The 14,006-nt window shown below is 40.0% G+C and overlaps 1 protein-coding gene across 1 annotated transcript in view; it reads right to left on the bottom strand.

The window, feature by feature from the left end:
• LOC147725117 (GTPase IMAP family member 7-like) overlaps window positions 1-13,723 on the bottom strand; it is a 140,743-nt gene extending 127,020 nt beyond the window's left edge. The window contains exons 1-2 of the mRNA XM_086967111.1: window positions 13,437-13,723; window positions 13,322-13,385 (exon numbers count right to left, since the gene is read on the bottom strand). Of these exons, the coding sequence (XP_086823237.1) occupies window positions 13,322-13,385; window positions 13,437-13,723 (351 nt within the window). The remainder of the gene's footprint in view (window positions 1-13,321; window positions 13,386-13,436) is intronic.
• Between the last annotated feature and the right edge of the window lie 283 nt (window positions 13,724-14,006).

Below are 14,006 nucleotides of genomic sequence, written 5' to 3'. Positions count from 1 at the left end.
ACGTTGGTTTAATAAATATATTGAAAACCTTCCACTGTGTATTCTCTGTATATTTCTCTGAGCACAAGTAAGCACGGGTGACTGAACAAAAGGTTCGGATCTGTTACCAGGATCCCTGAGGGTTCAGGGTTGTCATGTTCAGTGGTGGCCAGAAACCATTTGCTCCCTGGTAACGTTAGGGGGGCTTACGGTGATGCTGTATGCTAACTGGTCTCTAGGCCAACATACCCTAAGGGGGTGCTCAGAATCAGTCATGATGCCTCACCTAAAGTTTATTTTGTCCCAAAAATACACAGGTTCTATGGATTCGTGGGAACTACACAACAATGTGTATAAAAAGCTTGATCTGTAATATTTGCCTAAATTGAGCACTATTTTGGAGTGTTCACTTCAAAAGAAGAAACAAGTATGTTAGAGAATCAGTGGAAGCTTATATTTCAGCCTTCAGGAAACTTGTTTTGATGTGTCATTTTGGTTCTACATTGGACGAAAGACCATGTGATCAATCCATGTTCGGCTGTGTTTTGGATCAAGCAACGGAGGATTATGGCTGAACGATAACCCCACTCCTAATGAGGTAGAAACCACGGCGATGTCTTGTGAACATTTGCAAGCGTATGTGAAGGTTATCAGGAACCATAAAGGTGGCGAAGAGAGACAGGAGATGTTCAGGTTGTGAAATCAAAAGTTACTGGGATTTCCATCTTGAAACAGTTTGTTGGTAGCAAGTAAGAAATATGGTCAAACAAGAAGCTTCATATCATGTTTTTTAGATGTAGTAATATGGGCCATGTGTTCAATTTCAGAGATTGTCCTGGTTGGAATGCTTTATGTAAAATGTGTGGGGAAAAGGGTACTTCTAATCTTGCTGCAGATCTGAGAAAAGAAAAACTAAGGGTGTGAGTGAAGTGCTTTACAATTTAGATGATGAATCTGATGAATTTGTTTTACAAATAGTGGAGCAGAAAGGTGAAGGTCCACTCAAGGTGGTGAAGATCATACTGATTCCCAGGAAGTTCTTCGAGGATAATCTGAAAGGTGTGATGTAAATGGTGTGGTGAAGTTATTAAAACCCAACATTACACCTAAAGAATTTGGTGGACAACTCATCAAGTTGATGGGGTATTTTTGTGGAGTTGAAAGACAGAGTTATTCCGTCCAACATGTATGTGTCTGTTAAGGGTAATTCTTTAATCAGTTGGTTTCACCAGAGGAAATGTCGGTGTATCTTGATCAAAAAGGAGTTCCCTCCGGTAATATTGAGGAGTTGATGGGTTCTCAAGCAAAATGTTTCCGAAGCTAATGTGTGCACCGTCTCTGAAAAAAGTAACTACGAAAAGCTGCTTTCTCATGTCTTCAGGAATGAGCTATGTCATCTAAAGAATTATGTGCATTGTATTAAACTTACGTCTGGTCTGAGTCCTAAGGTCCGCAAATTGAGAAGTATGCTTCTAATGATTAAGGAGTCAAAGAAGAAGGAACGAGAAACTTTTAGAAAGTATGGTCACACAAGAGATTGAGGCAGCATAATGAGTTTCTTCTGTGGTCATGGCTTGAAAGGAAAGTGGAGAGGCTTGGCTCTGTGTGGTCTTGAGGAAATTAAACAAGGCAGTGGTGACAGATCAATGCCATTGCCATGTATTACAGAGATGTTATGTTGTTTGGAGAGGGCAAAATGGTTTACTTCTTTGGACCTAACTTCTGCATATCATCAGATATCTCTATAAGGAGGTGCCATTTGGGACATATAAGTATATGTATATGCCATTTGCATTAATTTCTGCCTCTTCCGTGTTCCAGAGGTCAGTGAATGGCTGTTGATTGGCATTGACAGAGTGAAAATTTACCAAGATCACGTGCTGGTGTATGGAAGGATGTATGACGTTACAACGCATACATTCACAACGCATACCATTACAATGAAACTTTTACAACGCAGGATTCATTACAACGCATGCCATTACAACGCAGCTGCTATTACAATGCATGCCATTACAACGTAAGTAAGGGTAAGTATTTTTTTTTTAATTAATGGGAATGTAATAGTAGTGTAAGTGTTGGATAGTGTAGGAGTTAAAATTACTATTCTAACTCCAGGGGTGTGTAATAGTAGGGTAGGTGTTGGATAGTGTAGGGTTTAAAATTACTATTCTAACTCCAAGGGGGCGTAATAGTAGGGTAAGTGTTGGATGGTGTAGGGGGTAAATTTAATTAAATACTCACCCATACTTACGTTGTAATGGCATGCGTTGTAATAGCAGCTGGGTTGTAATGGCATGCGTTGTAATGGATCCTGCGTTGTAAAAGTTTTGTTGTTATGGTAGTGCGTTGTTTTAGTTGCGTTGTAATGGCTGTTTCCCGTATGTGAAGACCTTGAGTGAGCATGATTCCAGACTGTGTGATGTATAGAAGATGTTGAGTGATAGTGGTCTTACCTTGAAACACGAAAAATATAAGTTAGAGGTTTCTGAAACTGAATACTTGGGACACTTGATTTCCACTGACGGGATTCGACCTAAGGGAAGTTTAGTCAATGTTAATAATGACATGCCAACTACCGGTTCCAAGATGAATTAGTGACATTTTGCTGAAGGATGCAATAGTATGCAGAAGTTATTAAAGAAAGGTGTCACATTTGAATGACCAGAGGAATGTGTCAATAAATGTGTGCAGTTGAAGAAGGATTCTTGGATGCTGCAAATTTGAGAAGTTTCCAACCAGCCACCTTTGGGTGTGACACGGAACCAGACTGGCAGGCATGGTGGCCTATTGGTATGTTCCCCCCCACTTGTTCATCCCAAATGGCTAAGAACTTGGGAGTCAAGATGGACAAGGGGTTGACTATGAAGTCCCAGATCCTGGGGTTGTCGGGCACCTGCTTCGGCCTCCTTAGGATGCTGCGGAGGTTTCTTCCCCTCCTGTCGGAGGAGCACAGGAAGCTGACTGTGCAGGCCCTGATAGGCTCTAGGTTAGATTATTCAAACGTTCTGTACCTGGGTCTGCCAGAGTACCTGCTACAGCGGCTCCAAGTTGTGCAGAATGCGACGGCGAGAGCGATCTATGGCCTGAATAAACGTGCTAGTGCAGCGGGCTTACTGCAGACCCTGCATTGGCTCCCAATCCGCAAGCGGATTGCCTTTAAGGCTTTGACCTTGACATACAAGGCCCTTCATGCGACGGGAGCTAAGTATCTACAAAAGAGACTTGCCTTCTATCGGCCGGCTCGTTCTCTGAGGTCAGAATCCCTGTTTTTAGCGACTGTCCCACGAGTGAAGAGAGCGCGCCGGGGAGGTCGCTCCTTTGGACTACTGGCGCCACAGCTTTGGAATTCTCTGCCTCTTATACTTCGGGGAGCTACCAGCTTATTAGCTTTTAGAAAAGGCCTCAAAACCTGGCTGTTCACCCAGTAGGCCTTTTTGCTTGTTCTGTTCTTTTTATCTGTGATATTTTTTCTTTTAACGTGTTATGTTAGTAGACCGCAGCCCTCCTTTTTAAAAAGCGCCGGGACACTCTTTTTGAGTAGCCGTGCGCTCTACAAAAGCAATTATAACATAACATAACATAACAGATGCAAAGACAATGCTGAGAGCAGACACTAGTGCAACGGGACTAGGTGCAGTTCTTCAATAGGCCTTCACCAGTCTACGGGTGTCTGCATGTTGGTGTGTGTTTTTCAACACTTTTTAACTTCATTCACACTGGGCCACTCTGTTGGTCAGCAGAAACTCCTCTTAGAGTTAGGGGATGTAAGGTTTCCTTGCCGTATCCTATGCACGTCTCCGCTCCACCTTATTTAGCCATCCTATTACAACTTTTATCTATCCCATTACATTTTTTGCATGTCCACCCCCCTCTTCTTGATGGCAGTGTTGCTCATCCTTTGTATTTATTAACACAACTTAGCTTTATTATCTTTCCCTCATAGGTTTCTCAGGCACCCTCATTTTGCATCCCATTTCTACTGTGCCCTGAAGAAGGTGTGACCCACATGCTAGGTTGTTTACTGAAACACGTTTTGTGGCTGCGGTCTTCTGGTCTGTATGTCTCCTCCAACACTACTTAGTCGTGGCCTCCTCTGAGGTTCACATGAAGCCTTAGGAAAAACTCTCTCTTGCGCAATGGAATAATATAGTGAAAGGGTGAATGTATGATGCCATATGTGCACTATACAGCATTTTGTGGTTTATCTTATGTACTACATTGTTAAAGATCCACTGGGTGAGATCAATGGTTTTTGATGCAGTGGACCACGTGTAAGTTTTGTGCATGCTTGAAGGAATGAGTATGACTCTGGATGAGAGTACGAGTGGGTTCTGTGTATGTGTGTTGCGCCTGGGTCTCTTTGAATGTACATTGTATATCGTGGAATAGTTATTAAATGTATAGTAATTATTGCTTTTTGTACCTTGAGAACTGTTATAATAAAGTTGATATATTTGTTCTAATAAGCATGGTCTCAGATCATCAGTGTCCTTAGTATTTGTTGCCCTTTGCGCCCTTACCACACTGTACCTGCACTCCGAGGGGATGTGACAATGCTGTTTATGTGCTTTATCCTTGATGTATTGGTTTTCCTTAAAATAATGTCTTAGGCAGTGGGTTTCTCCTCATTGATTGTGCAGTTCTTGAACAGGTCTTTGCGGGAAAGGTAACCACAATTTTGTTCTTTTCTAGATCATTACGTGGTGCTGAACAGAATTATTCAGTAAACGAAAAAGAGACTTTGCCGGTAAATTGGGGCACAAGGAGACTGAAGGCATTTTTTGGGAGGTGGCATTTTTTGTATTAAAATGGATCACAAACCATTGTCTGAGTTGCAAAAAAGGTATCAATGCTTTATCTAGCAGAATAGGAAGATGGGTGGTAGCCTTGCAAGAATTTGAGTTCATGGTTTCATATGTACCTAGTGTGATGAACATAATTGCTGAATGTTGTTTAAGATTATGTGAGGATGAGAATGGTGAGGACGGTGGTCGTGACATGGAAGATGAACTTGGAGATGAGCCTGTCAGTGTCTGTTTGGGCTTGGATGGTGTTGTCCAGGAGGAGGATTGGAAGGATGAATTGGAAGGGGATGCACAGCTGAAAATGTGATATGCAGGACAAAGGATGGATATTCTGGAAGAGAAAAAGGGTGTGATGAGCTTAGGGGGTTCTGGCAAGTGAAGGATGAACTCTCTTTGTAAGATGGTCTGGTGATGACAGTAGGAATGTTAATCCCATCTGAGAGTGTAAGAATGCGTTTGTTTGGGAGGGTTCATGAAAGTCATCCCGGAATTTCGAAGACTAAGGAGAGAATAAGGGAAAGTTACTGGTGGCCAGGAATGGACATCTTGATTGAGAGGGTTGTTTGTGATTGTTTTGAGTGTAGGAAATGTGAAAAGGTGCTGAAATGTAGGACACAATCAATGATCATACGAGATTTGGCTACTGGTCTATTGGATTGATTTAGAGCTTTACATTGATGGTCCTATTAAGGTGTCAGTTAGTGAGAAATTTGTGATAACATGCATTGACATCTACTCAAGGTGACCTGAAGCTAAGGTAGTATATTCTGTGGAGACTCATGATGTTATGTTAATTTTGGAAGTTATTTGAGATAAGTGTTTCCTGGCTGACTTACATGGGTTCCAACCAACCTCAAAGGTGATGAAAAAGCTTTTGGTAGAAAGAGGTATTCAGTATATGAAGACTGCTCAGTATCATACCGAAGCAAACAGTATGATCGCGCAATTTAACAAGGTAATCAAAGTCTGCTTGCAGTGAACAAGTTTAAAGAGAAAGTTAAAAAAGGAGTGACTGTGGTTGACAGAATTAAACATGAAAGTGACAGATGAATAATGATGGGGATTAGTGTTTTGTGTAAAAGGAAGAAAGGATTTGGTGCAGGACGGCTGTAAAGAGTACAAAGGTTGGAATGGGTGATTGGGTGAAGATAAAAATTCCAAGGAAAGAGATAAGTTCAGACAACCCATAAGCGTTACATAGCTCTTCCCTAATGTGAAAACAGAGGATTATCACATTTGGAATCTTGGTAGAGTTGTGTTATGGAAGACTGTTACTGGTGTGGATCCTGGGAAGAAAAGTGTTGGTTATGGAAATTGCTCCAAGGTATTGCAGGATATGCCATCTGTGAAAGGGAGAAGTCCAGCTGCGACTGAAGACAGAGGGGATACTTTTTCATCTAAGAGGAAGAGTTTGTGGGTGTGTAAAAAGCCTGCTCGCTTACAAGATATTGTGCAAAATTATTTTGCCATCCTTACCGTTTGTATATGAAGGGATGTATACATTAGTTGTTACTACAGGAATGTATATATTATTTGTTACCTTGTCACTCACTTTCGTTGTGAAAGATTTGCGCAGTTTATCTTGTTTAATTACTATAGTGGGGTAGATGTGTAACATGTGCAAATTATGTGGAATTTGCAATGTGTAATTAGACCGTGTATGACCACTCCAGCTGAGAATGTTGATGCTCAGACTGAGAATTTGATGGCTGGAGTGAAACCATAGGGTGCTGTGGCAGATGGGGTCCCTGGAGTATACTGCTTATTAAAGAATATCTTCTTCCAAGACTTCTGGTGGTCTCTGTCTTTTCTACAGTGGTCAAAGGATTGCAACTCGGATAGTGTAATAATACTCAAAACTCAATGACCGGTTACGACTATATCGGTATTGAAATAAGCTGCCAAATTTAGAGGACAATAACATGGAATAAACCCCAAAAATACAATCTATTACACAAGGTTTTATTTTGTGACACCAAAATACAACAGTACCTGCCAACCCTTCATGAGTAACTATATTATACAACATCCTAGTGTAGTTTGGAGTGTGAGCCCTACTCAGGAGTGAACTGTAGTGTGATGAGCTGATGTACATAGCATCCTAGAGTAAAGTGTAGTTTAAGCTATACACATATATGAAGTGCAGTGTGTTGAGTTGGTGTACAAACCATCTTAAAGTGTAGTGTGAGCTTTGTCCAGATGTGAACCTCTGAGTCTGGCGGCTTCAAAGTAGTGACGTGTTGTATCACTTCTTAGGGGATGGCTAGGCAACTAATATTCTGTGACAGTTAAAGTACCTGGAAAGCATTCGGTGAGATGTCTGATGATGCAAAAGCCCAGAGTCAGACAGGAGTGGTGCACAGAGCCCGGATCATGCATACAGCCTCTGCATGAATGATGCACCCTTACCTGCCCAGTGGTGTCAGGTGAGATAGTGCCTGGTGTGGTAAAAAAGACTAAAGAATGAAGGGTACAGAGTAGGAAAAACGCCGAATGGCATTTATGGCAGACATAATCAGATATGAAATATGTGTTTAGACACCACTTTCTATTAATGGAGGACCCTTCGATGATACTTCTGATAATCACTGGATGTCATCACCAATCAGAGGCAAGATCCAGTCTGGATGCAGCTGATAGCTGTGTCTCAGTAGTGATAAAGGATCGGTGCACAGACATAATATCAACTCAAAAATATCGACTGGACATAATATCGAGTTTTAAGGATAGACTGGACAAAATATCGACAGGACAGAATATAGATAACCAAAATATCGTTTTTAAGGTGAGTGATGTAATATCGACTGTTAAAAATATAGAAAGTTAAAATATCGAAGTATATAATATAGATAGTTAAAAATATCGATTTTTTAATAATATCTAATTTTTTATAGTGTACTTTTATGTTATAATATGTGTGAAAAGTGTGTATTTATGTTATAATTCATTTTTAATAATGATTTTTTTTTATAATTATTGGATAATTTAATTCTGTAGCGGGTTGTGGGTTTATAGGGGAATAGGGTGGGAAGTAATTTAATTATAATTAATAAATATGTAAATTTATTTATTGATAGAACATTTTAATTAATTGTTAAATAATTTATATTTGTTAATTAATAAAATTTTAATTGGTAAATAATTTTAATTAATCAATTAATTGGTAATTATGTACATTTTACTAATTTATTAATCTGTAGCGGGTTGTGAGTTTATAGGGGAATTGGGTGTGAAGTAATTAAATTATAATTAATTAAATATGTAAAATTATTTGTTGGTATTTATTTAGGATTACATATTAATTAAGTATTTATGGGTAAATATAAAGATTTTATTTGCCAATTAACTCAATGCAATTGATTAATTGTTAAATATGTTAATTTTAATAATTTATTTTCTGTAGCGGGTTGTGGGTTTATAGGTGAATAGGGTGGGAAGTAATTCATTAATAATTAATTAAATAATTACATTTATTTTAAATTTATTTAATTTGAAATAATTGTTAAACATTTTTTAATTATTAAATAATTAATTGTTATTTCTTAATTAATTAGTATTAATAGGTGATCAATTGAATAATTATTGTTAATTAGTAAATTTAATATATTAATGATTATATTTTATACATTTTTTAATTAGTTTTAATTAATTATTAATAGATATTCATTTATAAATTTTTAAATAATATATGAAGTATTTACTTTCCCTAATGTTGTATTCTCTGGAGTGGGAATACTAATTTTAAACCTTACGCTATCCAACGCTTTCCCTACTGTTACACCCACTGGAGTGGGAATAGTAATTTTAACCCCTACGCTATCCAACACTTTCTCTACTGTTGCACTCTTTGGAGTGGGAATAGAAATTTTAACCCCTACGCTATCCAGCGCTTTCCCTACGCTTGTACTCTTTGGAGTGGGAATAGTAACTTTTACACTTCTGCTATCGTTTGGTAATAATATTGGATATTATTTAATTATATTATGTGACTATATATATGTTTTAACAAATATGATTGTAAAAAATGCTGTTATTCTTTTCATGAATTATTTAATTATTATAAGCTAATTTAAGTTTTTTTAAGTATATTTTAGTAATTACATTTTAAAATTAATTTAATTTAACACTGTTTTTAATAAAGTCGATATTTTTATAAACTATATTTTTGTAAACGATATTTTATACTCAATATTTTTGTACTTACCTATTTGTAGATACAAACTGGATATTCTGTCTGTTGATATTTTGTCAACGATATTTTTGCAAGTCGATATTCTGTCTCTCGATATTATTTCAGTGATCCAAAGGATCAGTATTGCTGCTGGTGCTTCCACTTCACAGAGCAGGTCTTTCTCCCGCCCGGAGACTTCATCATCAGCACCATGTTTAATAACATCTTCACACTTCTGGGGTGTGATATACATATATTTTTTTTTTTACAAAAGGTTTATTAGATTTTGTCCACACAAATGAAACACACCATCCTATTACTATTGGCCATCGAGAGGACGCATATGCAACAGCAGACCCATAGTACATAACTCTTAGAAAACACATAATCTGCCCATCCCCAATAGTTTCTATACAGGCTGCCAACCTTTCAATCTACCCCTTCACCCTTCTCTATCCCACCACGTTTGGCCAACTATAGGGGTGTCCTCAGGATGATGTGAAGGTCTCCATCGCAACCATCAGGGTGCTGGCACTGAAAATGAGTTCAGGAGGATGAGCGACCAAAATATCAAACCCTCTGTCCCTTGCCATATGGGTTGCACAGGATTCCCACACTGTATGAAATTTCATCCATGAATCATGAATAATGGATGACAGTTTTTCCATAGCATAAATAGACCAAATCGTATTCCACCACATTGTACTGGTTGCACACCTGTTGCTTCCATGCCAGTGCCAATGAAAATTAATTAGCGGCTGAGAAATTAACTTACCCACAGGCGTTGAGTCCCCAGGGGATCACCCAAATATAGAACTAGCGGGTTGAGTGGGAGCTGAGTGTCCAGGATCTGGCAAAAGTGGTCCAGAGTCTCCCCCCCTACCCCCAATTTCTCTGAATATGCAGGCAGCACTACCACATATGTATACATGTTCCTCTATTCCCACAACCCTTCCAGCAGAGCTCCGAGCCCCTATGATGGCAGGTAGCCGGGCGGGAGAGAGGTCCCATTGAGTCAATAGTTTAAAAGCAGTCTGCTTGTAAGTGTCGTGAATCCCGTGACCTTGAAAGCAGTCTGCTGTCCTACTGCTAGATTACGGCGTGCACCACTTTCATAGTAGCCCCCTTCCCCATAGGGTCGGAATCTTATTGTGTGTATTGTCATATTGTGTGTCATGTTCTGCTTCGCTGCTTCATGGTGGCAGATGTAGGCTTTTGCTCCAATATATTGTTAACTGTATACATGGTTCCCTCTAACCTGCGCAATAGCGCACACCTAGGTTTCCCTCCGCGCAGACACCTACAGTCAGCGCGCACTACATAGAATTCCGAGCATTCAGTAAATACTTTACTGGAGCTCCTGAAGAGCTGCTCGTGGTGATGCTGCTGCGTCTCCAAATGCATTTCTAAAGACGTGTTTTTCGTCTTTAGAAATGCTAATGGAGGACGTTTAAATGCCTGCAGGGCTGTCATTAAACAGCAGGAGAGTATTCCCAGAGCTTTTTCTGCAGCCCTTGTCCGGTCTGCAAAGTCCACGGACCTCTGGCTCCTCCACATAGCTGCCAGGGTTTCAGATTGCCGTGTGTGACATTTTCGTGATTTTAGAGTAATTATGAGTGCATTTCAATGACTATGAGTGACACTGAGAACTTCATTATAAATAAAATTGAGACCATTTTTGAAGAATGTGTAGAAGAAATCTTTCAAGCTTTTAAAGTGAAGTAAAGGGGGTGTAAAATATAATTAAACTGCCGTTAATCAGGTCACAAATGGGCAATTTGAAAAGTACCAGGGTTTGCGACTGCAAGGTTTAACGTCCCAAAGAAACATATGTGTTTCCCTTCCGAATTACGCACTGTGGGACACATTTCAACTTGGAAGGAGGAGGAGGCACGAAAGGGGCATCTAACACCTTACGAATAGTGATGATACTTATCCGTGCTTTGAGGGGTCCCAATGAGTCAGAAGCTGATTAATGATGCAACGTTTTTTGAATTGTTCTGATCTGTTCCTTTGTAGTAGTACGACGGCATTTTACATCCCTGTAAAGAGAGAGCCTAGCAAAAGCGCAATGCAAAAACTGAGCTGTAAACAATCTCTCTTGTACATTAAGAGATATTCACAAAAAAATCAGCTTCACAGATTTGGGATGTTCATAGTTATCACTAACAACCACGGTTCCCTTTAACCGAAATCGATGACATTCAGAAACTAAAACAAGATGTGTATCCACTATACCAGTAAATATATCGATCCAAAACATTTCTATTGCTAAATCTCTCTCATGGACCAGATAGCAATGGCATTACATGCTGTGTCACATATGTTTTTTTTGTCGCCCGAGTGATCTGAAAAAATAATGCCTGCATGTTCGTTTTTGTATGTGATTCATTTTACTGGTCGGGCACAAGAAGTAGAGCGGTGTGAAAGCCCATGTATTTAAGATGCAACACCATACTTATTGTTTACGTCCAATAAAAAAATATAGCATCCTACAACCCTGAAAAGGAAGCTAGTAAAATTTGCTTTACTAGAGAACCCATAATAATACGTTGATTTTTTTTATATAGCATTTTTCACTGCACTTTTGGCGCTTCTCACTTCTCTAATGGCATTCAATTTATCGCGAGAAAAATCAAGCAATGAAGACAAGGGGAACACATAAATATCAGAAGGTTCACCCATTTGAGCAATGAGAAACTAAGTTAACTACTGCAAAGGTTTATGCCTGGTACCAAAAACGGGAAGTGATAATATTCTACACACAGATGTCCTAGGTTTTTGTGTGGATTTTCCCTTCCATGTAGTTTATTTCCTAAATCAAATTTCTAGTGTGGAGTTGGTGAAGCTCATGAGATTAAAGCCTATTGGCCTTATAGTCGTTTGCATAATATTTGTTTAATGAACAGAAGTTTTTGGCCACCTCTTGAAGAACCACCAGCTCCAATTCACCCCTGGTTTTCCTTAGATCCATCCCTGTATGTGCTTAGGGAAATGTCAAGTTTATGTTGGGCCTTAAGATGACTGACTTCTCTCCTAGTTCAGTTTTTTTCTGCTTGCGATCGACTCACATCCTATAACCCCTTTTGTGGGGTTCCAAAAGGCATGCCAGCTGACCTCCGGTGTGGTGTTTTCCTAAAAATAATAGAAAAGAGCCTCCCGAATCTTGCCAGTCATCAACTGATCTCTGAGGGCCACTGCACTGACTTGTCTATTGAGTGGGGGGAGTAATTTTGACAAGTTAAAATCTACTTAAACCACTGCATGATTGTTTAGGCTGAAAGACAGAAGAAAGGTCATTTTGTAATAAGTTATGCAATATAAAAAAATAATTTATGCACATATATGTCAGATGCAAATTAGAGAAGAACCTCAAGTCACGTTTGTCAGGGGTCAGATGCCGCCACACTATGAAAAACCAACTCTCTGCAAAGCGCCCATAAGCAAAGTCGTATTCCCTACTTTAAGTTTCACTTGCTGAAACACCCATAATGCATTCCCTATAGTGGATTCATTAGAGCAATCCTCCCTTTAGTTCACCTATGCGTGCCGCTTTACATCTCAGATGTGAGATGCTAGGAACAAAGTCTATCTGATCAGATCTTCCCGGTCACTTCTCTCACCAAACATGCCTTCTCAGGACCATGAGTTGTAAGCAAAATATATGAATGGACAGCCCAGCACAGTAACCATGTAAATACATTATTATCATATGAAATACCACAGAAAGTTCTGCACAGTTGCTCAAAGCTGCGCGCACACTGAAAAACCGTAAAGTGCATGATTAGCTCCACCGAATATGAACTTATTTTGACTTGTACTTAAGTGGTTGTCTATTTACTAACTTTGTACTATCAAACAACTTCCTCTGATGTGTCTGTAAAAGCCTTTTCCTGAATTTTGACCTTCTGTCCGGGATTTTTGTCTTGAATTTTGACCCTTGTCCTGAATTTTTACACTTACCGTCCTGAATTTTCACCCTTGCCAGTTAGTCACCGTAAGAAGACCCTGGGAATCTGACACTGTTTTTTTTATTTTTATTTTTTTGCAGATTTGTATAGCGTCAACTCGACCATACTGCATGGGAACGCTTTACACGAGCACCAGTTATGTTACACAAGGACACATTCATTCTATGGTAGACACAGGGAAAGTAAAGTGATGGTTGAGTCATGTTGTCCAATATACTATACGGATAGAAAAAAAGCAGTGCATTTCACATAGGTGTGAATGTATAATAATGTTCATGCGTTAGTAAACTTTAAGCAAGTGTGCACTCAAAATAACAGCTTTACGTTATTTGTATTAGTAAAGCACACAATCACCCGTGAGGGTTTCTTGACGCTGCCTCCAGCCCTCTTACCGTGTGCTCCTGCTCGGCTTCCTGCACGGGGATCACACGGTGCTCTCTGTGTGCCCGGGACTCTCTACTGTCCTTACACGGGAGTTCACCATCGGGTTCACAGAGGAGCTGCAGCTTCTCCCCGTGCGCCTCACGCAGGCTTCCAGGCGCTATCTGCAGTTCTTTCATCATCTTCGCTATGTTTGCTAGTCTCTTATTCGGTTTCATTTCCTTTTCTGGGTCAAAGCGCTGCCTGCATTCCGGGCAGGCTTTCTCCAGGTCCTCTTTACCCTTGAATGTGTCGAAGCAGGACAGGCAGAAGCTGTGTCCGCAGTCCAGGGTCACGGGGTCAGTGTAGAGGTCAGCGCAGATGGAGCAGGTGGATTCCTCCTGGAGGCCGGCCCTGGGGTCTGCGGCGGCCATGGCTGCAGCGTGCTGTGCAGAGCTCCGTTCACTAATGTTTCTTCAAAAACCACAGGGCGGTGTGACTGCGGGTGATGTGGTAGAATCGAATTCACCTCAGGCAGCACTTGTACATGCTGAGAGAAAAAAGGAGATGGATTGTTCTGGCCCAACCCCTCTGCCAGACAACAAAGTGGGTCGGCTTGTGAGTTGTGCAAAGTGCAGGGCCCGGGAAGTGGCAAGATTTAGTGTGCTGATCCTGGGGTAAACACTTAAGGCTGTGAATTCTTAAAAAAAAAACACA

This window comes from Lissotriton vulgaris, chromosome 4_1 (genome assembly GCF_964263255.1).
Source record: "Lissotriton vulgaris chromosome 4_1, aLisVul1.2, whole genome shotgun sequence".
In the NCBI taxonomy this organism is placed as follows: domain Eukaryota; kingdom Metazoa; phylum Chordata; class Amphibia; order Caudata; family Salamandridae; genus Lissotriton; species Lissotriton vulgaris.
This window is presented reverse-complemented; position numbering and strand designations above follow the sequence as displayed.